Source organism: Vipera ursinii (assembly GCF_947247035.1).
Source record: "Vipera ursinii genome assembly, chromosome: 11".
Lineage (NCBI taxonomy): Eukaryota > Metazoa > Chordata > Lepidosauria > Squamata > Viperidae > Vipera > Vipera ursinii.
In genome coordinates, this window is record NC_139524.1 from 15,637,417 (window position 1) to 15,661,560 (window position 24,144).

At 41.7% G+C, this 24,144-nt stretch overlaps 1 protein-coding gene across 1 annotated transcript in view; it reads right to left on the reverse strand.

Annotated features, from left to right (window-relative positions):
- The window catches only part of MYO5A (myosin VA), a 58,591-nt gene that overhangs the window by 9,233 nt on the left and 25,214 nt on the right, over nt 1-24,144 (reverse strand). Inside the window, exons 15-32 of the mRNA XM_083371008.1 lie at nt 23,340-23,498; nt 22,653-22,750; nt 21,355-21,441; nt 21,118-21,226; nt 19,067-19,278; nt 16,787-16,943; nt 14,942-15,181; nt 14,402-14,650; nt 13,511-13,604; nt 12,204-12,352; nt 11,179-11,292; nt 10,313-10,456; nt 9,511-9,564; nt 8,545-8,772; nt 7,025-7,125; nt 3,177-3,375; nt 2,610-2,703; nt 692-838 (exon numbers count right to left, since the gene is read on the reverse strand). Of these exons, the coding sequence (XP_083227134.1) occupies nt 692-838; nt 2,610-2,703; nt 3,177-3,375; nt 7,025-7,125; nt 8,545-8,772; nt 9,511-9,564; nt 10,313-10,456; nt 11,179-11,292; nt 12,204-12,352; nt 13,511-13,604; nt 14,402-14,650; nt 14,942-15,181; nt 16,787-16,943; nt 19,067-19,278; nt 21,118-21,226; nt 21,355-21,441; nt 22,653-22,750; nt 23,340-23,498 (2,635 nt within the window). The remainder of the gene's footprint in view (nt 1-691; nt 839-2,609; nt 2,704-3,176; nt 3,376-7,024; nt 7,126-8,544; nt 8,773-9,510; nt 9,565-10,312; nt 10,457-11,178; nt 11,293-12,203; nt 12,353-13,510; nt 13,605-14,401; nt 14,651-14,941; nt 15,182-16,786; nt 16,944-19,066; nt 19,279-21,117; nt 21,227-21,354; nt 21,442-22,652; nt 22,751-23,339; nt 23,499-24,144) is intronic.

Consider the following 24,144-nt stretch of genomic DNA (forward strand, 5'->3'; position numbering starts at 1 on the left):
CCTGTACTTAACATGCGGTAATAAAATGCAGAGAGTCAGAAGTGGTTTAAGGCAGAGGCCCCCAACCTTTGGGGCACCAGGGACTGGTTCCGTGGAGAGAGGTTTTTCCACGGACCGGAGGGGGCGTGGTTTTGTGTGTTTGCCTGCATCCTGCCGATGGGGCTTTGCCTGTTTGTGCAGCCTTATTACTGGCATGCCGTGGCCCAGTACCGGTCCACAGACCGGGAGTTGGGGACCCCTGGTTTAAGGCAACTAGGAGAATACGAGTTCTTGTCCTGCCTTAGGCATGAAGCCAACCGCTGCACTCAGCCATTGCCACTTAAGCCCTAGGAGGGAAGCAATGGCAAACCACTTCTGAAAATGCTGCCAAGAACTTGTCCAGCCAGTCTCAAGGAATCAAGACTCTCAAAGGCAAAATAATTTTGCAAGTCTTTTCAAGAACTAATACTTCTCTGTTCTTTTTAAATGGACGCTGCTGATTCTATTCCAAGTTTGTCTTCCTTTGTGCAATCACCAATTTTAAAAAAATATATCTGGGCTTATTGTAGAACAGAAGAGCATAATGCTATTGAAGGACAAAAAAGATCATGCTGTGCAGTAGGCTAACAATTAAATTGTACATAATGGCAAAAGGAACGTATATTTACAAAACCACCACTCGGTGCGTTTTATAAGCAGAAAGGCCTCTCACCTAAAATAAGATTCTTAATGAGTTTGGGTTCATCTTCTTTCTTGTATTCTAACATTCCTTGGAAGTCTTTTTCTTTCCTTGGAATATTCACAGGATGTATCGGCTCATCAATGATCTGTCCAGGTGAAATGTTCTCCATGTGGCCGACTAAATTAAGGGAAAGGAGAGAGAATGGGACATGAACAAAAGCAAAATTTGATCCAGAAAGATGGCATTTAACTGTGGAGTTATCTTTCTGAAAGTTAAGGAATTAGCTATAATCCATTAGGAGAATTAGTTCCTGAGAAAGTACATGTTGGTTATGAACCACCCCATAAAGCTCTACAACAGGAGTGTCCAACCTTGTCAACTTTTTAAAGTTCAACTTAAAAATGCTGGCTGGAGAATTCTGGGAGTTGAGGTCCGCAGATCTTAAAGTTGCCAAGGTTGGGCATTGAAAGAAAAGGAAAAGGAAAAGGAAAGGGAAAGAAAAGAAAAGAAAAGAAAAGAAAAGAAAAGAGAAGAGAAGAGAAGAGAAGGAGAAGGAGAAAGAAAGAGAAGGAAGGAAGGAAGGAAGGAAGGAAGGAAGGAAGGAAGGAAGGAAGGAAGGAAGGAAGGAAGGAAGGGAAAGAAAGAAAGAAAAAGAAAGAAAGAAAGAAAGAAAGAAAGAAAGAAAGAAAGAAAGAAAGAAAGAAAGAAAGAAAGAAAGAAAGAAAGAAAGAAAGAAAGAAAGAAAGACTTGGCTATGAATCTACAGAATCCTCTTAAAAAATATAAGAGTCATTTTTTTCTTTTTAAAAAAAGAAAAGGTAAAGGAATGCCCTCACAATGCAAAGTTAAAATCAGAAATGTACTCTGGAATGCTGATCGGCTAGAAACTTAACCTGGCCTGGTGTCAGCCTAGGACAATACATATAAGACAGAGCAACTGGAAAAACCGCTAAGGTTAACCGGCAGCAGATCTATGACAGAAAAGCTTCTAGAATCCGGAGTTTCTACATAGCTCCGACATTTTCCTGGTCTGCCTGCATACCTTGCTTAATTCAGGAACTCAGGAGCTGAAATACCCTGCCACAGTCAACACACTGGGCTATATTTAGCGAGGCAAAGGGAAGGCAATGATGTGATCTCAGCCACACCCCTAATGTAATCTTTAAGAGAGCACTTTTTCCCCCTCAGGTGTGTCGTTGTGAAAGTGCCTTGCGGAGGGTGAAATACAGTCAGACGGGGTTGCGAAGCAAACCAAGAGCAGAGCTGGGGAACAGTTTCATTAATTGCCTGACGTGGCAAAATAGAACATCTGGTCTTCTACAAAGATTAATTAGTTGGGGGAAAGCATCTTTTTCTCTTGCACCAATGTTTATTTTATTTATTTTTATTATTTATTAAATTTGTTTGCTGCCCATCTCACGGCGAGATGGTTTGCTCCCCACTCCCTTCTAGCACTGAAGATGTTACCTAGTTGGGTCATGAAACGTCTGCAAGGAAACAGCCAAGCTCAGAGAACACTAAGGGCCCTCACAATTTAACCCTTAGCTACAAATATTCTCTTCTATCGGAAATTCTATCTTAAGTAGACGTTACAAGGGAAGGATCCAGAAGTCAATATATTGCTGTTATAACCCCAAATATCAAGTGCTCTCATATTCAAAACAGGAGTGCTGATTAAGGAACATTTGCTTTTGGCAAAAAAAAAAAGAAATTTAAAACTTGGTAAATAAAAAAAATATGCCAAATGTTTATCCTCCCTTAATCAGCTTGCATTCGGCTCCTAGGACAATCTGTGCTGTTCTTGTATCCAACCTGAATCATTATTGCAGAATTCCGCTGTATTTTTCATCAGCAACATCAGAAATCCTTGCCTCAAGACACGCAGTAAAATACGACTGTATTTATATTTAAAAACAGAAACCGTTTTGGTCACAGACAAATACTATACCTTCAAGCTCATCGATTTTTTTGGCGAAAACTTTCAGCTGCTTTTTCAGTTTCCGAACTGTCTTGTCCTGCTTCTCCAGCTGTTCCATTAAATCCTACCCAATAAAATTGAGGACAGAACGGGTGAGAGGCTAAAAAGGACCCAAAAAGGCGACAAGACAAAACTGAACCGGTGCTGTTAGTGCTCTAAGAGAAACTCAGAACAGCTGGAAAGCGATGCCACCGTCTGGCTAACATTGGCAAGCCTGCGCGTGGCCTAGAACTGAAGATCTTATGTAAGAATCTCGCTTTCTAAGAGAGACTGAAATGCATGCGGCAAGAGAGAGGATTTACGCGACTCCGTTCAAGAGACTCAACAGATCCAATATCCTGGTTTTGGGGCAGATTCTCTCGCACAGGACTAAGGAGACAGAGCACCCGGGATTCGTATAATTAAACCTTCCGGAACTCAAGCCAGCTTCTGTTCTGGATAGTTTTGCCGAGGCAAAAAAAATTTTTTTTATCTTCCCCCAACCTTAGGAAGTACAGCTTGGTTTTTCCAGGCTAGTGAGTTATGAAAAGTCCTCACCAAGTTTTCATTGGTCAGGCGGGTGATTTCGTGCTGCAGGCTGGCCTCTATTCGGGCTTCCGGAGGCAGCTGGAGGTTCTGGGCCAACAACTGCTGCTGGCGATTATTCTCCTCCTTCAAACTCTGGATCTCTCCACGAAGGGCCTCCAGGTCATTCTCGTGGCTTCTCTTCTGACCCTGCAGCTGAGATTCCAGAAGCCTGCAAGAAGCCCCAAGAAAGACGGGAGGGTCAGGGAGAAGCAGGAAAAGCACATTTTAGAGACTCCTCCTCACCAACTGAGCATTTCAACCGCTGCTGACAGGAGTAAGCGACAAAACCATCAGGGAAGGAAAGAAAGCCGGAAGAACGTCCTTTAAACCCTTTTGAGTGACTTGAGGCTGAAACTCTGCTTGACCGACTTCACCCACGCAGAACCAGGGCCGATCCTGCATGGACACGCTGGAGGTTCAGATTTTCTTTTGGGGACTGCTGGACTACAAAACTATTAAACAGCGGATCCTTCTGGAGAGGCATTTTTTGTTTTTTCCCCACCAATTCTCAGCAAATTTAAGATGCGTGGACTTCCAGTTGCTGGAACTGTCCTCCCAGCAATTCTAGGTGCTAAACGCCACACAAAGCTTAAGGCTGCTGTAAATGCTATTTTACACCCACGGCAAAGAGGACACTTTAGGGGGGAAAAGTCTAGGGGGAAGTCTAGGAGGAAGAAAATTACAGTCTTGTAACAATTTCTCAAGGACGTTGCATGTAGCACCTACGCTGAACTTTATGACCAGTAACTACGATTTGGTTATTGCTACGTTTTTATCATCATAGGAGGTATTTCGATTTTCTGCCCCTTAAGGGACCCGTCAATCATTCCTACAAACAAAAGGGACATGCCTATTAAGCAGTTCCTCTCCTTCTTCAGGATTATTCTGCTCCGAGAGAAACAGAAGTATCCTAACTAAAGCAAAAATGACCCATGAGGACCAGAGGATCTTCAGGGCTTCGGTTTTAAAAGGGATATTATTGCTGAGCAAAAGGCCCACAAAAGAACTAACAACAACAACAAAAAAAAATCCTTTGCTACTAATTCACTGCACAACTTTGGGTGGGTGGACCAATGACTTATTCACCGTGTGTCAAATGTGGGAGGAATGAATGAATGAATGAATGAATGAATGAATGAATAGATAATCATGATCAATGCTGGCACAGCATTTCCTACAAACAGGTGCATACCTCAACTAGGCTACCTCTAACCAGACAATCAGCCTTTCAGGGTTTAAATATGTCTAAGCAGATCAGCTAATAGCCGCATCGACTAAGCACGTGAAGGTAAATGTGGATAATTTACCTTTCGCTTCTTCGCCATGTGCTCTAGAAACTTCTAGCAATTCTAGAACACGAGGACGAGAAGCCAAAGCTGCAGACCCACCTCTCCCCTGCTTGCCCTGCAGCGTAGACCACCCCCAAGTTAACTTCTTGCAAACTTACAAAAAGATGCAGATAAGTGTACATGTTTTGTTAGCAGTACAAGAAAAGGAAAAAAAGAGACTAGTTAAGTTGGCATTCATTGCAAAAGCAGCATTTTGAGCACTGTTATATCGAGCTAAAAAAATGGACCCATCAATATCGCTCAGCTACAAAAACAGCACAGTCAAGTTTCAGTGAATATAGACATATGTTTAAAAATTGACTTCCCCGTCCCCCAGTAAGTGGATGCGTTCAATGGCTATATTTACAGAACAGGGTGCACATACTGTGTTGAGATCATTTTCAAAATGGCCTGAAAATCTGAATTTTTTTTTTTTTGAAACGGCGTTTTTCTCGGCAGAATAGCTATTTGTAATGACAGGCAAACCATACGTTTAATTACATGTATGTTTCATCCTGCCAACCCTAGGGTAGGTACTGGGCTATGCATTGTGAAAGTTATCTTTCTGCATTGGACTATGCATTCTTTTTGGAGATTAATAATTAAAATTTGATTTGCCAGCTTTTCTAGCTCACACCAAGATTTTAGGGAGTCTCAGAGAAATCGGCCCACTTTCTCCATTAATACCGTGAACCCCCAGTATAAATTAATACATCAGGTACTGTTGTTTCTCTGTCTCCGTTCTGTGAAATATCTTGATGGAGATCGTCCAGGCAGTGAAGCCAGCAGGATAAGTACAGGAATTCACCTTATTTCCAAATAAAGAAACAAAATTCCACAGGAGAAGAATGTGTCAGTGCTAGAAGAGTTGGTCCTCCTCTTCTTCTCACCTAGTAGAAAATGTGGGCAGATTTTGCATTTACTGGCTGTGTGATGGACTTGTTTCCATCATATGCTCACTTGTCTTCTCCTGATGAATACAGAAAGGCCAGTACTTATAAATGAATTGTGCCTCTGCATTTAAATTTTTGCAGCTTGGATCTTTCCTCGTGGCCATATCAATCCTAACACTGGACTTCTGGCTTAGCTGCCCAAAGCCATATTGAGCCAGGCAGCATGTAAATCTTATCAATACACAAAAGCATACTCTTCTTTCTTGTCCTTTAACGAAGACATTTGGATCGAATGTAATTGCCAAAAGCAGCTCCACAGCGTGTTAGTGACCCGAGGAGGCAAGAAAGAAAGAATGCCAATTAAAACAGCAACCACCCCCCCCCAACCCCCATCCTGAGAAGTCTTGTAACCTGTTGGTTTGTTTTAGCCCTTCATATACCAGCCACAGTTCGCCATCCTCGTTCAGCAAATGACAGTCTTGAGGAGATGATCTTCCAAGCAAAATGCGTTTTTTTTTAAATGCAGAAACAAAAAAAAAGGGACACGTGATGGAAATGATGGGACATGCTAAGTAAAAGGACAACGCAAGCTAAGAATGTAGTTAGGGGACAAAAAAAACAATCTATTTTGGTCTCAGTATATATAATTCCAAGCTGTTTATTCAAACAATCTTGTACAAATTTACTGAGAATCAAATCCCAAGATCCTAATGCCTAAATTTAAACAAAAATGCAACCTTCCTAACTTGTATTTGTGTAACCTTATCTAAATCTACTGGTTTCACTGGGACTTGCTCCAATTTAATTATAGAACTACGGTATCTATTGCTTCTATTGCTATCAAAGTTATGCAGTTGTAAAAGGTATCCTGAAAGCAACCCAGATAATAAGATGTGTTCAGATAAGGCTGCTTTATTCCAGATTCATTAAATCTGAGCATATAAGCCACATTCTCATATAACCCGATAAGAAGGATTTTACACAGCACGAATAATAGAAGAAGGGAAGAATCTTTCTCAGATTTATTTATTCGCTGTGACAGGAAGCCAATGTAAAATTTCTGGCTAGGATGCCAATCAGAAAATATTTTCACTGCTGCTCTGTCTAAGGGCAGGTCTGATACTATATCCAAAGTGTGCAAGACAGTGCCCTACATTATCTACCAGCCTTCTTCTATCCCTGCAACAATTTTGTATTTTTTTTTAAAAAAAAGCTTTTTTCTTCCCTTTAAAAGAACAATACTGAAAGATAAAAACCAAGGCATACAATGAAGCTGTATTTTCCTATGAGGGTAACACGCAACTTAGCAAATTTCAGAACCGTGTATCAAAACCACAAAATGCTTTTTAAACATGAAGTGCAAGCTTATTTAAGGTTTATTTTCCTATGAAAGCTGAAGGCACTAAAACCATCATGCTCTTTAGAGAGATTAAAACTAAAGGACCCAAAATCTGGATGTTTAAAAATCAAGATTTATGGAGAATGTTTTGTTTTTGGGGTTTTTTTTTGGGGGGGGGAGACAGAAAGACAGAAGAAAAAATAGAGATGATGATTAATGTTGGGAAACGGAAAGGATACAAGATTTTTATTCATGTACCTGTTTGTCTCCTTCAGTCCAATATAAGCTTGAGCGATCTCCCCTTTGTCCTTCATCTTATGAACATCTTCCAGAAGAATTGTAGAATCCGTCATGGTGTTCTGGGAATAATCAAGGGAAGAACAAATGAGAAAGATTCAATAGTAAACGCTTAAATACACGTTTGTCTCAGCAGCAAACGAACTGTATAATATAATCATTATTTAGTTATCGTGAATGTAGACTTGTCTATGCTGCTCTTCCAGAGGAGTTGCTAAAACAATTTGCTCTGAGTGGGTTGGACTAACATTAAGAGGTTGCTTGAGTCCAAATCTTAATTGAGTCATGAACTTCCCTAGTTGCTCTTTGGCCCAGTCATGCTCTCTGTCTCAATTACATATCCCAGGGCTGTTTCAAAGCTGTGACAGATACACCGACACAATAAAGAAGTTTCTTGTTGAAGGAGAAAAGATGGCAGAACTGGAGGTAGAGCGAAAAGGGGGAATCAGCCTAGAATCCCTACGTAGTCACAAGAAAACTAAGTCCAACCACCCACCCACCCTTGAGCGCTGTTGACCCTTGTCTTAGCAGGCATTGACCATTAGTTGGGAAGATTCCTGCATGTAGGCTTTAAACAACATATCAGTTTAATTGAATCTTCACGTGTGGGCCTGATCTTTCTTGTTTAGGGGGACCATCTTTTCCTTTTGGATGTTCTTACTTTAGGAAAGCTACTGCCAAAGTAACAAAATACCACAAGTATAATGTACCGCAGATCAAAAGATCCCTTGTTACTTTCATGGGCTCAGTTCAATGGCTTGCTTGAATGCCTTAGTATGGACACATGGCAGGTTACGAGGGTTCTAGCATTAAAAATAAAATTATCTGCCACCACGTTACCTTATCATCCTGGTAATCCACATGCAAGCAGGAAAATAAAGAGACAGACTAGTTATCCAACAGACATACTCAATAATTAAAGCTGATGGATGAATAACTGCAACTGCATCCGCAACTGTTGTGTTTGATATCCTAACACGTTTCAAGGGAAACTGTTTCTTGTAGGAAATTGCTAACCTCTAAAACAGGGGTCCAGTCTTGGCAACTTTAAGACCTGTGGACTTCAACTCCCAGAATTCCCCAGCCAGCATGATTGGCTGGGGAATTCTGGGCGTTGAACTCCACAGATTTTAAAGTTGCCAAAGTTGGACATCCTTGCTCTAAAGCTTCAGAAAGGCCACTGCAGATGACTGTGGCAGTCAAATGTTAAGGAACTGAGCATGCTGCCCGCTTCCCCTCCAACATCCCATAAATTAATACAACAGCTGATGAAAATCAATGGTTACTCAACCATACTCAATGGCAAGAAGGAATAGCTTTCTGCAGGGGAAGAGATTACACACATATCCTGGGCCGCTAATGAGCTACAGAAGAAAATCCACGCTAGTATTTGGTTTGATCCTAGATTGTACCTTGGAACCCGCCCTGGGGCTACCTAACATGAACATGGATGATACAACCAGGTTTGTTTCCGCATTCACCTTGGGCTGCACTGCCTCCTTCTGGCTCATCAGCTGAGACCTCAGGATGAGAACTTCCTCCTTGCGGACCTCCAACTCTTCACTGACAGATGTCATCTGGTCCAAAAGGACCCTGTATGCTGGAGCACCAGGCATGGTGACATTTGGAGCACTCTTTTCCATCAGGGCCTTTCTCAACTCGTTCAATTCGTTCTTCAGTTTCTTATTCTCTGACTCGAGCTCTTGACGCTGCAGGCGATAAAAACAATTGTCCTCAGTCACCCGCTGTCCTAATAACAATCAAGATCCAAGATCAAGAAGCCAATTTTAGTTACTAATGGGCTTGATAAAAGATGTTCTGACTTTTATGCGTATCACAAACAAAGGTCTACTTTCGTCCAGGTGAAACCCCTATGGTTTCCAGTTAATGAATTCTGTGAGTTGATGAACTGATTTAAGTCAGAACAGACCTGTCTTTGTGTTTACATTTGTCTGGATTTTTTTTTCCACACAGAAGGAATGGCAATCCGTTAAAATGCACAGAATGGAAACATTTAGAACAGGGTTTTTCAAACTTGGTGACTTCAACTTGGTCCACTGTGTGGACTTCACCTCCCAGAATTCGCCAGCCAGCCAGGTTCCTGGGAGTTGAGCTCCACATATCTTAAAAGTTGCCAAGCTTGAAAAACACTGACTTAAAACTTGCCAAGAGTGCAAAAGTTGTCTAGAAATGTTGGTGCTTCCAGGTATACTGATGATTACAAATCCCGCGTACTTTTGTAAGTGTGCCTCAGTCTAATAATTAAAATAACCAAAGCACTACTGGCTTCCAGCTTCCATATCTACTGGTACCGTAGTACGGACATGAAGGATTAGGATTTTTTTTTAAAGTTCAGTAAATACCATTTAAATCTGTTTTTCTAATTTAGCCTACTTTGGGGGTAATGCATAAGATTCAGGGATCCCAAAGAGAATGCTTTTCACAACCTTAAGCGATTCGTATTCCAGCTCTACTCCTCTCATCTGAGGCCTTTCTTCCTCCTGGAAAAATTCAAAGCACAAAAATATTGCACTTTTAGAAACAGAACATTCCAGACATTATCAAGAAGGAACGGATATTTCAGTGATCTCTCTGTATTCATTTTTAGGTAATCAGTCATGCTTATTTAATGTTTAAACTTTTTAAGGATGAACAGAATTCTGTAGCCAATCCAAGAGAGAAAGGCAAATGATTTTCCAAAGGTTACAATGACTAAAAACATTACTGATAGCTCCGCTGACTGTATCAACATTAAGATAAAGAGTAAAATATTCTTGAAATTCCGTACGGTCATGAGACAAAATACCAGAAGAAAAAAAAAATATTCTATCCTGCTTCTAACGCCAATAGATCAAACCTACAAAAATTAAGGAGTGGACAACTGCAAGAAAGCACCAGTTGTGTTTTGTGTGTTCCTTAGTTTACTTTCGGAATTCGGAGGGGTCCTTGGTTTTCTTGCATACATTTCATTACCCAGCTAGATAACATCATCAGTGCTAGAAGCATGTAGGGTTTATGGGCCCTTCTAGCACCAATGATGTTACCTTGTTTGGGTCATGAAATGTCTGCAGGAAAGAGCACTCCTCATTCTAACCATGAGCTACAAATCTTCTCCTTTATTTTGGAATTTTCCCCTGGAGGGAATCAGGGACCCACCTTCCACCTGCTGAATGGAATACCATCACTGGCATGGGATCCCAACTGTTGCCATCCCCTGGACCAGAAGATGCGTGGTCTTTTCCATCTTACCTTGGCCTTGGCCCGGAGAACTTGGTCCTCTTTCTTCTCTAGCTCATCCTGCAGGGATTGCTTTTCTAGCTCCAGCTCCTTCACTCGTTTTTGCAGTTTGAGGAAGAGGGACATGTCCAAAGGTGCCTTTTGCTCACTCGGTTCCTGATTTACGGGGCAAAATGGGGAAGGGTGAAGATCAGAGTTCCCAAGCTACCAAAAGAGGGGCAGACCTACATGCGGTTTGTTATCGTGAAGAAAAAGATGAAAGCACAGGGAAATAAGGAAAACAGGGTCCACAATGTAGGGACAACTTCGGAACAGCAGTTGAAAATCTCTATTCAGAACAAATCCCAAGTTGGCTTTCAATGAGTATGTCAATGTGCAAAACTTAGCAAGCAAAAATGAAAAGACGTGATGGGGAATATATACATTTTACTTGTTTAAAAGAGCTGCATCTTGATGTTACATTTTTTTCCCCAAAATTGTTACTGTAGAGGTCAAAAAAATTCAAAAGGTCAGTCTGATAAACAAAGCTAATTTAAAAAGTAGCAGTCCTAAAGCTTTACAAAAAGGAAACCTAGTACACAATTTAAGGTCCACAATCAACCTTCGGTTGACTATGGCTTTCTCCCTTGTTTTTAAGGAAAGAAGAAAAAAAAACCAGGTTGACAGTTAAGACTCGGATACAAAATATGAGCACACCAGGTTTTTCTTCGTTTTATACTATTGAGATATTTTAAATCATGGTTTAAAAATCTGGCTCAGCCATCAAGTACTTAGTATACCAGAACATTTCAAAAAGGATATCCAGAATTGATTTGTTACGTGATGACAAGATCTGTATCCTGAGCCAGGAAAACTAACAAACAAATAACAACATTTACCTCTGTTCTCATTGGTAACTCTTCAGCCTCAGCCATCTCAGAGCTGTAAGTATATTCTGATTCATTGCTACTATGGGTGGAATCCGTTCTCTTGTGCCCTGGCTTGGAAACAGTCTAGAAAGAGAATGAGCGCCAGCATTAACTTTGTTGCTTCCACAGGTTAAATGTTTCCTGTACTTTCATTGCTTTATCTTTTGAAGGGGAGGGAATTTAGAAAACTTACAGAGAAAAATGAAGCGTCTTTGATGAATAAAGAAGACAGGCAAAGAAGCAGCAAGAAGAAAGACCATTCAAGGCTGCCCTCTCTATTCACTATATTCACAATCGGATGGATGGATGGATGGATGGATGGACTGATAAAAGGATGCCCTCCCCATTCATTATGGTTATAATCTGAGATAGATAGATAGATAGATAGATAGATAGATAGATAGATAGATAGATAGATAGAGATAGATAGATAGATAGATAGATAGATAGATAGATAGATAGGAAAGAAAGAAAGAAAGAAAGAAAGAAAGAAAGAAAGAAAGAAAGAAAGAAAGAAAGAAAGAAAATAGATGGATGGACATAGAGAAAGAAAGAAAGAAAGAAAGAAAGAAAGAAAGAAAGAAAGAAAGAAAGAAAGAAAGAAAGAAAGAAAAAGAAAATAGATGGATGGATGGACATAGAGAAAGAAAGAAAGAAAGAAAGAAAGAGAAAGAAAGAAAGAAAGAAAGAAAGAGGAAAGAGAAAGAAAGAAAGAAAGAAAGAAAGAAGAAGGAAAGAAAGAAAGAAAGAAAGAAAGAAAGAAAGAAAGAAAGAAAGAAAGAAAGAAAGAAAGAAAGAAAGAAAGAAAACGATGGGTGGATGGATGGATGGATGGATGGATGGATGGATGGATGGATGGATGGACAGACACAGTCAGACAGACAGAGGTTGCCCATCTTACTTCAGGGTAATCATGCACATCCCCATTTCGCTGGAGCTATTGGAAAGCAACTCTCCCCACAGCCAAGACTGAATTTGGCCTCAGGTCAACTCACCTCCATCAGCTTCATCTCATCCTTGAGGTCATCATATCGCTCTTCTAACCGGCTGAATTCTTGGAGCAGATTCTGGTATCTCTGCCTTTCATTGTTCAGATCTAGGTCCAGCTGTTTCGTCTCCTCGAGGTGCTTTTTCTCCATGACCTCTGCAAAGAAGAAGAAAATCAAGACTTACTAAAACGACAGGTTGAAAGTGAGGTCTTGATATTCCATTGGAAAATTTAGGTGCGTAAGAACCACCTCAGCTCCTTTTTTTCCTGGAAAAGGAAAAAAAGAAAAACCAGAAGAGTTCAGACTGACTAGTGTCTTAACCACTGCAGTTGTTCAATTAACAAGTATGGCAAGAAAGGTCGTAAAATGGGGCAAACTTCACTCTTAGCCACAGAAATTGTGGGCTCAACTGCGGTTGAAAGTCAAGGACCTATGTGGACTCACACAAGAACTATGGAAATATGAGGAGCTGCCAACGAGAGAGAGGAAAAAGGGTAGCATTGCCTATGTGGGCTACGGTTCAATTTGCCGTTAACTTTGGCCCCACAATGCAATTCTCAAGGTCAAAAAAATGAGATTCTCCTTCACTTCACAGGTAGCCCAGTTCACTCACTTGCTTTCTCTCTACAAGTGAGAAATAGGGATTCCTTCTGGCCCAGCATCCCACGTTCCTACTGGACACAGAAACTGGTTTTTTAAAAAAAGATGTTGAGACTCTAGAAAGGAGTGCAGAGAAGAGCAACAAAGATGATCAGGGGACTGGAGGCTAAAACATATTAGGAACGGTTGCTGGAATTGGGTATGTGTAGTTTAATGAAGAGAAGGGTGAGGGGTGACATGACAGCAGGGTTCCAATATCTCAGGGGCTGCCCCAAAGAAGAGGGAGTCAAGCTATTCTCAAAAGCGTCTAAAGGCAGAACAAGGAGCAATGGATGGAAACTCATCAAGGAGAGAAGCAACCTGGAACTAAGGAGAAACTTCCTGACAGTTAGAACAACTAACCAGTGGAACAGCCTGCCTCCAGAAGTGGTGAATGCTCCAACACCGGAAGTTTTTAAGAAGAGACTGGACAGCCATTTGTCAGAAATGGTATAGGGTTTCCTGCCTGAGCAGGGGGTTGGACTAGATGACCTCCAAGGTCCCTTCCAACTTTATTATTATTACTATTACTATTACTACTACTATATTATTATTATTTTTATTTTTATTTTTATTTATTTTATTATTATTATTATTATTATTATTATTATTATTATTATTATTATTATTATTATTATTATTACCCAGTCAGTAAATTCCAGAGCCGAGCTTACCTGTAATTTCTTTGGCCTGGTTTTGGATGTGACTATTCAGGTCATCTTTCTCCTTTTTAAGAAGTGTGTTTTGCTCTTTCAGTTCAAGCACCAGCTTTAAAAAAAAAAAAGTTGGAAGGGAAAGATTTGCTGGCCACTGTGCACACGTTTCTGTGCGCACTCCCCCCACCCACGCTAGCGCTGCCCTGAGCATTGCACAGGCAATAGCCCCACCCTGAGTGTCGCGTGGGCGCTAGGCCTGCCCCAAGTGTTGCACACGCACTCGTGCCTCCCCCATTTGCGTCGGGCACACGGCCCTATGCCTCCCTGTTCCTTTCCCTCCGGGCCACCAACCTAAAGAGGTTGGGGACCTCTGGTCTAGAACACTGGTTTTTGACCTTTTCTTCTCTACGGACGCCCTTTAAATATCTTTTGTGGTCACGGACCTCCAAGACTGAACTTCAAGCCTTCACGGACTCCCTGTGACGGCATCGTGCTCCGCCCCCCCCCCCAGAGGTCTGTGGACCACAGGTTGAGAACCACTGGTCTAGGACATAATAAGGCAGATGAGACTTGCTCAGGCTGGGGGCCCCCATTAACATGAACCCCAGCCAGCATTATCAAGGTGACTCTTGAAAAAAAAAATGATTTGCAATACATGGGTCTCTTAGTTTTGATGAAAAGGACAGATAGGACAAAATGGGGTTTTTTTTAAAGTGCAACTCAGATCAAACTGCTCTACTCAAGCTACGTGCTAAAATCAACTGGGCAGAGACCGGAGCAGAAGTGTGTGGAGAATGGGACTAATGCACGTGTGAGCACACACGTGCACAAACACACACAAACGTACCACGTTGCTCTTCATCTGCAATACTTTAAGACGTGGTGTCCTTTGGAACCAAACGCTTTTACCTGGTCCGTTTCTTTTTTATAGAGATCCGCCTTTTCTTCGATCGCTTTCTTTTCGGTCTGGATCTGGCCCAGCTCCTTCCTCAGCCTGCTGATCTCCTCTTGAAGGGTCATGACGCGGTTGGTGGCGTTCTTGGCCTCTTCTTCACTCATCCGAAGCCTTTCCATGTCATTCCGCAGCTTCTCCGTCTCGGAAGCATAGGCCGCCTCTAAGATGGTTAGCTTCTCAACCAGCGATTTGGAATCTCGGTTCTGAACGGAACCCAAAATAATGCAGATCAATCTTGAGAGTACGACAGATAACAGGCTAAATATTTATGGATCACCTTGCTTCCTATTAAAAGACGTGCAGCATTCCGTCCTTATTTTTTCAGTTTAGAAATATAGGAACATAGAAACCTGATGGCAGAAAAAGACCTAGTGGTCCATCAAGTCTGCCCTTTTAAGCAGAAGTGTGTGTGTGTGTGTGTGTGTGTGTGTGTGTGTGTGTGTGTGTGTGTGTGTGTGCAGGAAGAGAACACTAGGCTATTAGGTTCATTTTACCTGGTCATCGATTTTACGCTGGAGCTGCATAATCTTGTTCTCCATGCCAACGTTGAGTTTCTTGTAGTGTTCGACCGAGCGCGCTTCTATCTTCAGCTTCTTCAGCTCCCTTTTCGCCATCATGCGCCGGTAGCAGCATTGCAGGTAGACAATTGCCTTCAAAGTCCTGTGGTAGCGCAAGCGAGCCAGCCAGCCACGCACATGCTTTTGGATAATGGTGGCCTTGTGCTCCCAAAGCATCTGCGCATGGAAAAGACAGGTTGAGCATCCTTGCCTTGCCTTTCGGATCTTTTGACTGAAATCTGCTATAAGGGACAATTAACTTGACAGCACAAGGGAAGTGAGTTGCGGCTGAGCGAAAACTTATTAAAAGGCAACAACAATAACCACCTTAAAACTGAGAAGGAAAAATATTTACTTTCAATTCATAGGAGTGGGCATGCTTTCAAACCCAAGGCTAAAACTGTAAAATGACTCACGCCGTAAGTCACAGACTAAACATTCATATTTTATAAATAACTGAAATAAATATTGCTTTTTCCCCCCAATACTGATAGACCCAGTTGATAAATTAAATCAGTTTGCTATTTGTAGTTTGTTCCTACATTATACAAAACTAATGCTCAGAATCAATATAAAGAATTAAAACTCTCAAAATGAATACAGCTAAGATCCTTCATCCTTCCTGGGACCACAAGATTATGCTGGGACAACTTGCTGATTTGCCAGCAAAATTCCACTTCTGATTCTCATTCAGGGAATCAGGAAAACAATTTAGGCAAGGCTGCTTTCTAATACTACATTAGCCAATCGTTCTCTATTTTCACGTTTACAGCCCAGTCATCTGAATATTACTTCTTACACTTGAGTTACAGCAGGATACACAACAATCTATTTCCAACTATTATTATGTCATTGCCCTGATTAAATGCTCTGGAAATACCTTGATTCAACAGCTACTGCAGGTCCTCAGGCTGACACAAATATTCCCAGTACATCCAAAGAATATTCGAGTATCAGAAATTTTCCTAAGCACATTCAAGTGTTTACAAAACAGCATCTCTAGAGTTGGAACAGTGGAGATCCCTGTAAAACTGTGAGCCTCCCAACAGAATCTCATTTAGGAATCTCCTCCGAACAGGTGAGTAGGTGATTCAACTCTTCTTACAGGTCAGTAATTATTTTCCATACCAGTTTTTATAATCACAAGACAGCTGTTGCAAAAGCTTCCACAGGCAAAGAACACACTATGCAGAACAAAATCATCTTTAATTACCGGAACACCAATGATGTGTCAGAAGACATTGTCCAATCAACACAACTGGGCCGTCTTTGGGATTCTTGCAAAGCCACAAAAGGTTCAACAACGGAAGGAGCATCTGTTTTTAAAGGCTTCTACAATCTTTAACAGAATGCAGTGGTTTTTTTTTCCTAAAGAATAATGTTCAACTACAAAACAGGGGTTTAAATAAGGAGGTATAAGAGTGTGCCCAAACCCGCTAAATATAAAATTCTGGATGTTGATATGTCAGGATTTTAGCTATGTTCTTGTCAGCAGCTCACCCCACTGGAGACTGAGCACACTGGAAAAGGGTTGGAGGGGATATCTATTATAGGCTATACGATTTTCACATTATGTATTATGGGAAACATAATTGGCAAAGTTTTGCACCACTAATCTTCTTCTCTATTGGTGTGCAAGAGCGCTGATCTCTATCTTGAGAAAGGGGCCCACAGAAATAACATTAGAACATGTATCTATTCTACAGCATCCTGGGAAAAAGAAGTATTGTTGGATCATAACTTTAGGAGGGGACTCAAAATCACAGCCAAGGTCTTCCTTACCTTGTGATACTTCTTCCTGGCAATGTAGCCTCGCAGGTACGACTGGAGAGTAATGGTAGCTGCTCGGATGTGTTGATACCGTTTGCGGGTAGCATACATGCGCTGGCATTTCTGGATAATGATGGCGGCTTTGGTTCTTCGTAAGAACATTGCAAGGCTGACCAAGGAAATGGGAGAGAGAAAAGAAAGAATGGAAAATAACAACAACAACAACAGTTGGAAGGGACCTTGGAGGTCATCTAGTCCAACCCCCTGCTCAGGCAGGAAACCTTATACCATTTCAGACAAATGGCTGTCCAGTCTCTTTTTAAAAACTTCCAGTGTTGGAGCATTCACCGCTTCTGGAGGCAGGTTGTTCCACTGGTTAATTGTTCTAACTGTCAGGAAGTTTCTCCTTAGTTCTAGGTTGCTTCTCTCTTTCATTAGTTTCCATCTGTTGGTTCTTGTCCTGTCTTCAGGCGCTTTGGACAATAGGCTGACCTCCTCTTTTTTGTGGCAGCCCCTCAAATGTTGGAACACTGCTATCATGTCCCCTCAGTCCTTCTTTTCTCTAAATTAGACATTCCCTAAGTGCTCCTGTTCAGAAATGTTCGAGGATCTCTGTCTAAAGAAGCACAGATGTGCAGCTTCCGTTTCTTAACTATTATGCTACAGTTCATACTGCAATCTACGTGGAAAACCTTCAAAGTATGGCAGAAATGACTCCCTCAACACATGCACTGTGTCTACATGCATCAATGCTAACGTGCTTCTTTTTTCCATGCAGCAGACTTTTAATTGCCTCCAAAAAGGATAAGCTTTGTTTTACATAAAATTAAATAAGGTCCCAGAACGAACTTCATACCTTTCATTATAGTGCTCTGAAATGGGTGGGCCTTTTATCAGTCAAACCTGATTTGACTCCTCAGGCTTACTTAGATAAGCAAGCATCTTAGAAAGAAGCAGCGAAAATAGTAGTACACACTGGAAAATATTTCTTTCCTCCATTGCCCTTGGAGGATGCCACGGCTCCTGAGCTATAGTCTGACTGCAATAAATACTAAACGAGGTGGTCCTTGTTGCAGATGCCAAAATGATTAAAGTCTTGGCCAAGCCCCAGGTTTTGCAGGATGTTGTTCTCACTCGAATTCTGTACGATTTCAGCTTTAAAAAACAACACCAAAGTAACAAGAATAATTCTGGGGCGTACAGAAGCCATCAAGAGAGTCTCCAACCTGTTATACGTAGGTACCGTGTTACTACTCTGTCTTATGTGGTAGATTTCAAAACCTTCTGATGATGATGCATAGTCTGAATAAATGTAATGGAATGTGTGGAAGATCTTGGGAAAGGAAGAGAAGAGATGCTCCTTAGGAAACATCTGGTTGAGAAAGGTACTGAGGATGGACCTGCTCAGATTGATTAGAATCAGGGTAGGCAACCTTGCTGGTTCAGGAATTCTGGGAGTTGAAGTCCACCGGTCATAAAAGAGCCAAGGTTACCGACCTCTGGCATTAGATGGTTAAAAATGGCGATGGGAAGTTTGCAAGTCCAGACTTCCATGATTCTCCTAGTGTAGCCTTACAGCGACTTAGCTAAACGAGTTGTGTTTCCTGTTTAGTTTACATGGGAGGACTGACAATAAAGGGAAGATAAGGATCTATCATTCTTATGCTACTCTCTCCCTGAGTTTATTTTGTGTAAAGCCTCAGGAAATTATGTTAAGATAAAATCTGGCTAATCACATGTGATTTTGGGGAATGTTAACGATGCAGCAGAGAGTTATATTCCGATGACAGTTCTGCTAGAGGAGGCCAATGGCTCATCTAATTGGGCATCAAGCAGAGTGGCCAACAAAATGCAATTCAAGAAACATCTCGGCTTCCCAGAGTTAGGATTTAGTCTTCACAGCCCTTGAACAGAGACAATGCATGTGACTAGGCGTTACTAATATTCAGTTTTCATGAGTTGTGTTTTTTGGCCTAGGCCAGGGGTAGGCAACCTTGGCTCTTTTATGACTCGTGGACTTCAACTCCCAGAATTCCTGAGCCAGCTTGGCTCAGCTTGGAAACCTCTCCCTTTCGCCTCAGCGCCTGAGTCCTTCGGGAGAAGGGCGGTATACAAATAAAATTAATAATAATAATAATAATAACTTTAAGACTTGTGGACTTCAACTACCAGAATTCCTCAGCCTGAGGAATTCTGGTAGTTGAAGTCCACAAGTCTTAAAGTTGCCAAGGTTGGAGACCTCTGATTTAGAGCGCACCATCATAAAGATGATTCCCCAGAGGACCAGCTTACCATCGTGCCTGGTATCCACGGACGTATCTCTGAATGGTGATGGCTGCCTTCCTCATGCGCAGGTACTTCTTTCGCATCAACCAGCCCCGGATAGTTTTTTGGATACGGATGCAAGCTACTCTTAGTTTATCAGCTCTTATTTTTTCCAAATAAGCAACTTGACCAGCCCGGAAAAATATTTTTGTCTTCCCAAACTGGTACTTATCCTTGTCCTATTTTTCAGAAGGAAATGTATAATCAGTATCAGACTGACCCACTTTGCAATATAAAGAAAAAGACAAGAGTGGATTCAATAATAGAAGAATTAGGATTACCATGAAGGTCAAATTATGCAGAAGCAGCAGAATATATTAGCAAATATTTTTTAAGGGTCAAATATCTGGACCACACCATTCTATTTCTAACACTTCACGAGGATTTCACAATGTTAAGAAAATTTAGGGTGTTATTAGGTACTCTATGTTAGGCAATTCATTCTAAGCATGAGCCGCATTTCCCTCAAAGCAGGAGGATTAAACTCATATCACTATATCAAAGTCTCAAAGTTTAAAAGGAAGATTTAAATTAGAAATCTAAATTAATTCCTCTTCTCTATAGGACATCTAAAGGACTTTTCATCGAGTTAAGCTGCCATGGGACGAATGGATTTTCAATCTTATCTATGCGTTTACCTGAGACAAGCGCCAATGAAATCAGCATGTGGAGGGAACTATTTCTGCATAAACATATATATGATTGCTTTGTTAGTCTCTGATTGTACTTTGATTTCTACACCCTGGGCAAAGGTCAGATTGCACGTGACACATTGGACTTCCGTAATGGGAAGTTCTAGCATTTTTCCCAGGACCAGAGAGCAGTTTTGGGGGAATGTTTGATACACTCAGTCGTAGCAAGATGAAGGACTCTTCAAATGATGCCATTTTCCCGCTAAAAAGCCCTCCCCTTCCTGTGCTATTCTTCCTAAGAGGCGTGGTGATAAATTGAAATGCTATTTTGATTATGGGTCATCAATTGATTATGGGTCATCGCCATGAAAATAATGACATTTGCATGTTGAAAGTGAGGAAACAATTTTAAAAAATAAGCATCTCCTCCTCCTCTGTGCTTAATTAGCTCTTCAAGGAGATACCAAGTAGTAATAATTAAACAAAAGTAAACCCAAACCCTACCCAAATATCAGAGGCAGAATCCATTTGAAAGCAGAAAAGATTAAGAGCGGGGGAAATAAATCATGCCAGTTCTTGAATGCATGGGATTAGGAAGCCAACAGTCCAATAATATGAATATAATCTAAATGAATCCGCAAGCAAAGGTTGAGGACCATCCTTTGGGAATAGGGGTGAAACAACAGTGTCAATCTGAAAAAGCAGACTACAATTTACAATTGTAAACACTCTCCTTCCCCTCAAAGGTGAGGTGCCCCCCCTCTCCTGGCCTTCTGGAAAAGCATGAAAAACGTGGCTGTGTGGCCTTGCTTGGGGCACACAGAGGAGCAGGCAACTGTGGGGCTACTAAGCTCCCTGAAAGCTCTCCTCCCCCCAATCTTTTAATTAATTTTTAACATTGCTTGCCTCTTTTACATTTTATATATTGTTTTTCTGCTTTTAGTATTTTACTTGTACACCAACCGGAGTCCCTCTGTGTGGGAGATGGGCAGCTTCTAACTATGATAGCTAGGAGGGATGGATGGATGGATGGATGGATGGATGGATGGATGGAGAGAGAGACAGAGAGACAGAGACATGATAAGACATACAAACTGACTGACAGAGACACACACATGATGATAGATAGATAGATAGATAGATAGATAGATAGATAGATAGATAAAAATAGATTAGATAGATAGATAGATAGATAGATAGATAGATAGATATAGATACAGAGAGAGAGAGAGAGAGAGAGTGTGTCAGACAGTCAGACAGACAGACAGACAGAGGCACATTGGTAGAAGAGATTGGAAAAATCACTTTACTGTGCATCATTCAAATAACAGGGATCCACCCAGCATGGGCTAACTTGACAGGCATTAAGTACCATAAATCTATTACCAGAATCAGCTTTTCCAAGACATTTTTGCATGTCTGCTTCCTGTCACTGAGGACATCTTTCTGCTTCATCAGGACGCGATAGCGGCTGAAGAATTCTTGATAGGTCCACCTGGTTTCAAGAGGCAAGGTGGCAGTAGCCGATCAGGGGAGGGGAAAAAAACCTTTGAAATGCAAACCTCATTCACACACACCCCCTCCACCCCCCCCCCCCCCAGGTCTCATGTGTGACGTGCTCACCTTGAAGGGAAACCTGCTGCACTGATCCGGATTGTCTCTAGCACGCCACAAGCTCTCAGCTGTTGCACAGTCCGCTTTTCATCAAACCTACGGGTGAACACAGGGTGTGGAGTCATTCATGGCAGAAGTGTGATCGCAGCACAGAAAGGAGGAGTTGCCCAAAGAGCAACAAAAAGAAGTCCCCAGTGGCTCTAGCAGAGATTTGTTCAGCAGGAAGTGCACTCAGGTAAGACCATAAGACCACGTAGGAACGAAAAGGAGAGTATTTGTAGCTCAGGGTTGACGTGAGGGGCCCTTGGTGGTCTCTGAGTTTGCTTGTTTTCTTGCAGATGTTTCATTACCCAAACTAGATAATACCATCAGTGTGACTAGCAGTGATGATGTTACCTTGTTTGGGTAATGAGCCTTGGTGGAGCAGTGGGCTAATGCCTCCTTAAGTAACACCAGCTGCCTGCAGTTAGTGCAGGTTCGCATCCCACCAGGCTCAAGGTTGACTCAGCCTTCCATCCTTCCAAGGTAGGTAAAATGAGGACCCAGATTGTTGGGGGCAATTAAGCTGACTTTGTATTAATGCCACTTGGGGGTGTGTGTGAAAGCCCTAATAAGCAGGCATATACATAGAATGAAGGCTACTGCTAAGCTTGTAAGCCGCCCTGAGTCTTCGGAGAAGGGCGGGATATAAATGGAATAAAAAATAAAAAATAAAAAAAAATGAAATGTCTGCAAGACAACAAGCAAGCTCAGAGAGCACCAAGGACCCCACAGCCCCCGTCCTCCTCCTCCTCCTCCTCCTCCTCCTCTCCACAAACTCTAGTCCTGATGATGTGACCTAGTTTGGGTCAGGAAATGTCTGCCAGAAAACTAAGCAAGCTCAGAGAGCACCAAGGACCCCACCGCCTCCTCCTCCTCCTCTCCCTTCTAACACTGATGATGTTAGCTAGTTTGGGTAATGAAACATCTGCAAGACAACAACCAAGCTCAGAGAGCACCAAGGACCAAGTACATAACAAAGTTGCTATAAGCTAGTCAAAACATTTTATTTCAAGACTAAGCAAGACTGAATGCAGAACTTTTTCCTGTTCCATCATTGCAATGGCGTTTCATTAATAAAAATTCTATCGTTGGACAACAGCCTTGAGATATTTTTTTCAAGGCCCAAATTGAGCTACAGTAAATAAATGGGCCAGGACGTGACATCTGTTTGTTTCTGTCCAAATCAAGTCTCGACAAATGTTTTTTCCCCCCTCTCTAACACAATATACTTTCACAGAGCAAATGAGACAGGATCGTGAACTTACATAAATGGGAACTTGAAGTCGTTTGGTTTAATGCATCGCACGTAATGTGGAGTTGTGGCATTGAGGGTCTCCATCAAGAGGTGCAAAGAATTTCTGAACTGTAGGAAAGATTTAAAAAGGGGGGGAGGGATGTACAAGGAAACAATGACACTTTTTTTTTCTTTCTTTAGAGTGAAACTTCTCCATGCTGCAATTTCTAATAACAACTTATATAAATGACAGGCCATCTGTTTTATTTTTTAAAAATCAGTCTGCAACTTTATTAATCGTGGAAATAAATCCAGATCAGACTTAGGCCATAGTCCAAGAAATAAAGGTAGTGGGCTACAGCCCACAGGTTGGGGACCCCTGAGGTAGACTGTGACGAAAAATGTCACTATTTCTCCACAAACGGTTACGCAGTGGTTCCCAACCTTTTCTATACCACGCACCCCTAGAACGCTTCTGATATATTCTCACGCACCCTTAGCAAATGTTTGAAATAGCGGCAATGAATTACGCATATACATTATAATTTTGAAAACCCCAAGTTTTCACACCCCCTGGAATATCCGGTTGGGAACCACCGGGTTACAGCAAATGTTTCTTCTCCTGTTCTCCATTATCATGAGGGATAGCCCCAAGTAAAGTGGGGCCGTGCAATCTGGAAATAGCCCAAAACAAATGCATGTAATACATTTCCTTTACCTGATGCCCCACAGTTTTCTTATGTTCCTTGCTTGCGTGGGCCATTTTGGACTTGGCTGGTTTTATAGCTACTCGAGACAATGGGGTACGGCCAGACGGAGTGGCTGAGGTGGGGCTGACCGCCTTCTCCTCTTGAAACAGCTCAGGCAGCATCTTAAACTGAGTCAGACACAGTTTTTTTTAAAAAAGTCACCTCCGAATTAGGAAAGAGCAAGTTTTCCCTGAGGTAATGCAATCAAAAGGGGAAACCAAAGCCCAAAGAGATTATCATTCATGGGTTGGTTTCATTACTTTCCAGATGCTTGGAAAAATAAAGAGAATTTAGCTTTTGCTTTATAAAGCAGGTTAATTTAGGTGACCCCAAGAATCTAAGGATGGCCTTTTCTAGATTAGGACCCCACAGATGGCCCAAAAGTCTGTGTCACCCAGAAGCCAACCAGAAGCATTCCTGAAACTTACTTACAAAGAGTATGCAGTGATACAAGACCTTCTCCACTGTCCCTACAGAGCGGTTATCAGCGCTCTTAAAGCTTGTTGCAGAGGCAACCGTCCTCATCTCTTAGGCTTGCACCAAATTTCGTGATTTCAAATCATGCAACCACAAACAATTCAAGAGTGGCCCTTCCATCAAGTAAACATTGCAGAAACTCTCCATATGTTGCTCTCTCTAAAAGTTGTGAAGTTTGACACCTAGTACTTCTTCTCACTATTTCTTCTGCACCATGAATTTGGAGAAAAACCAGCATCTTTGCTGAAATGCAGGACAATCTTCCATTAAAGAAGAGATTACAGGGAAAGAGAATTA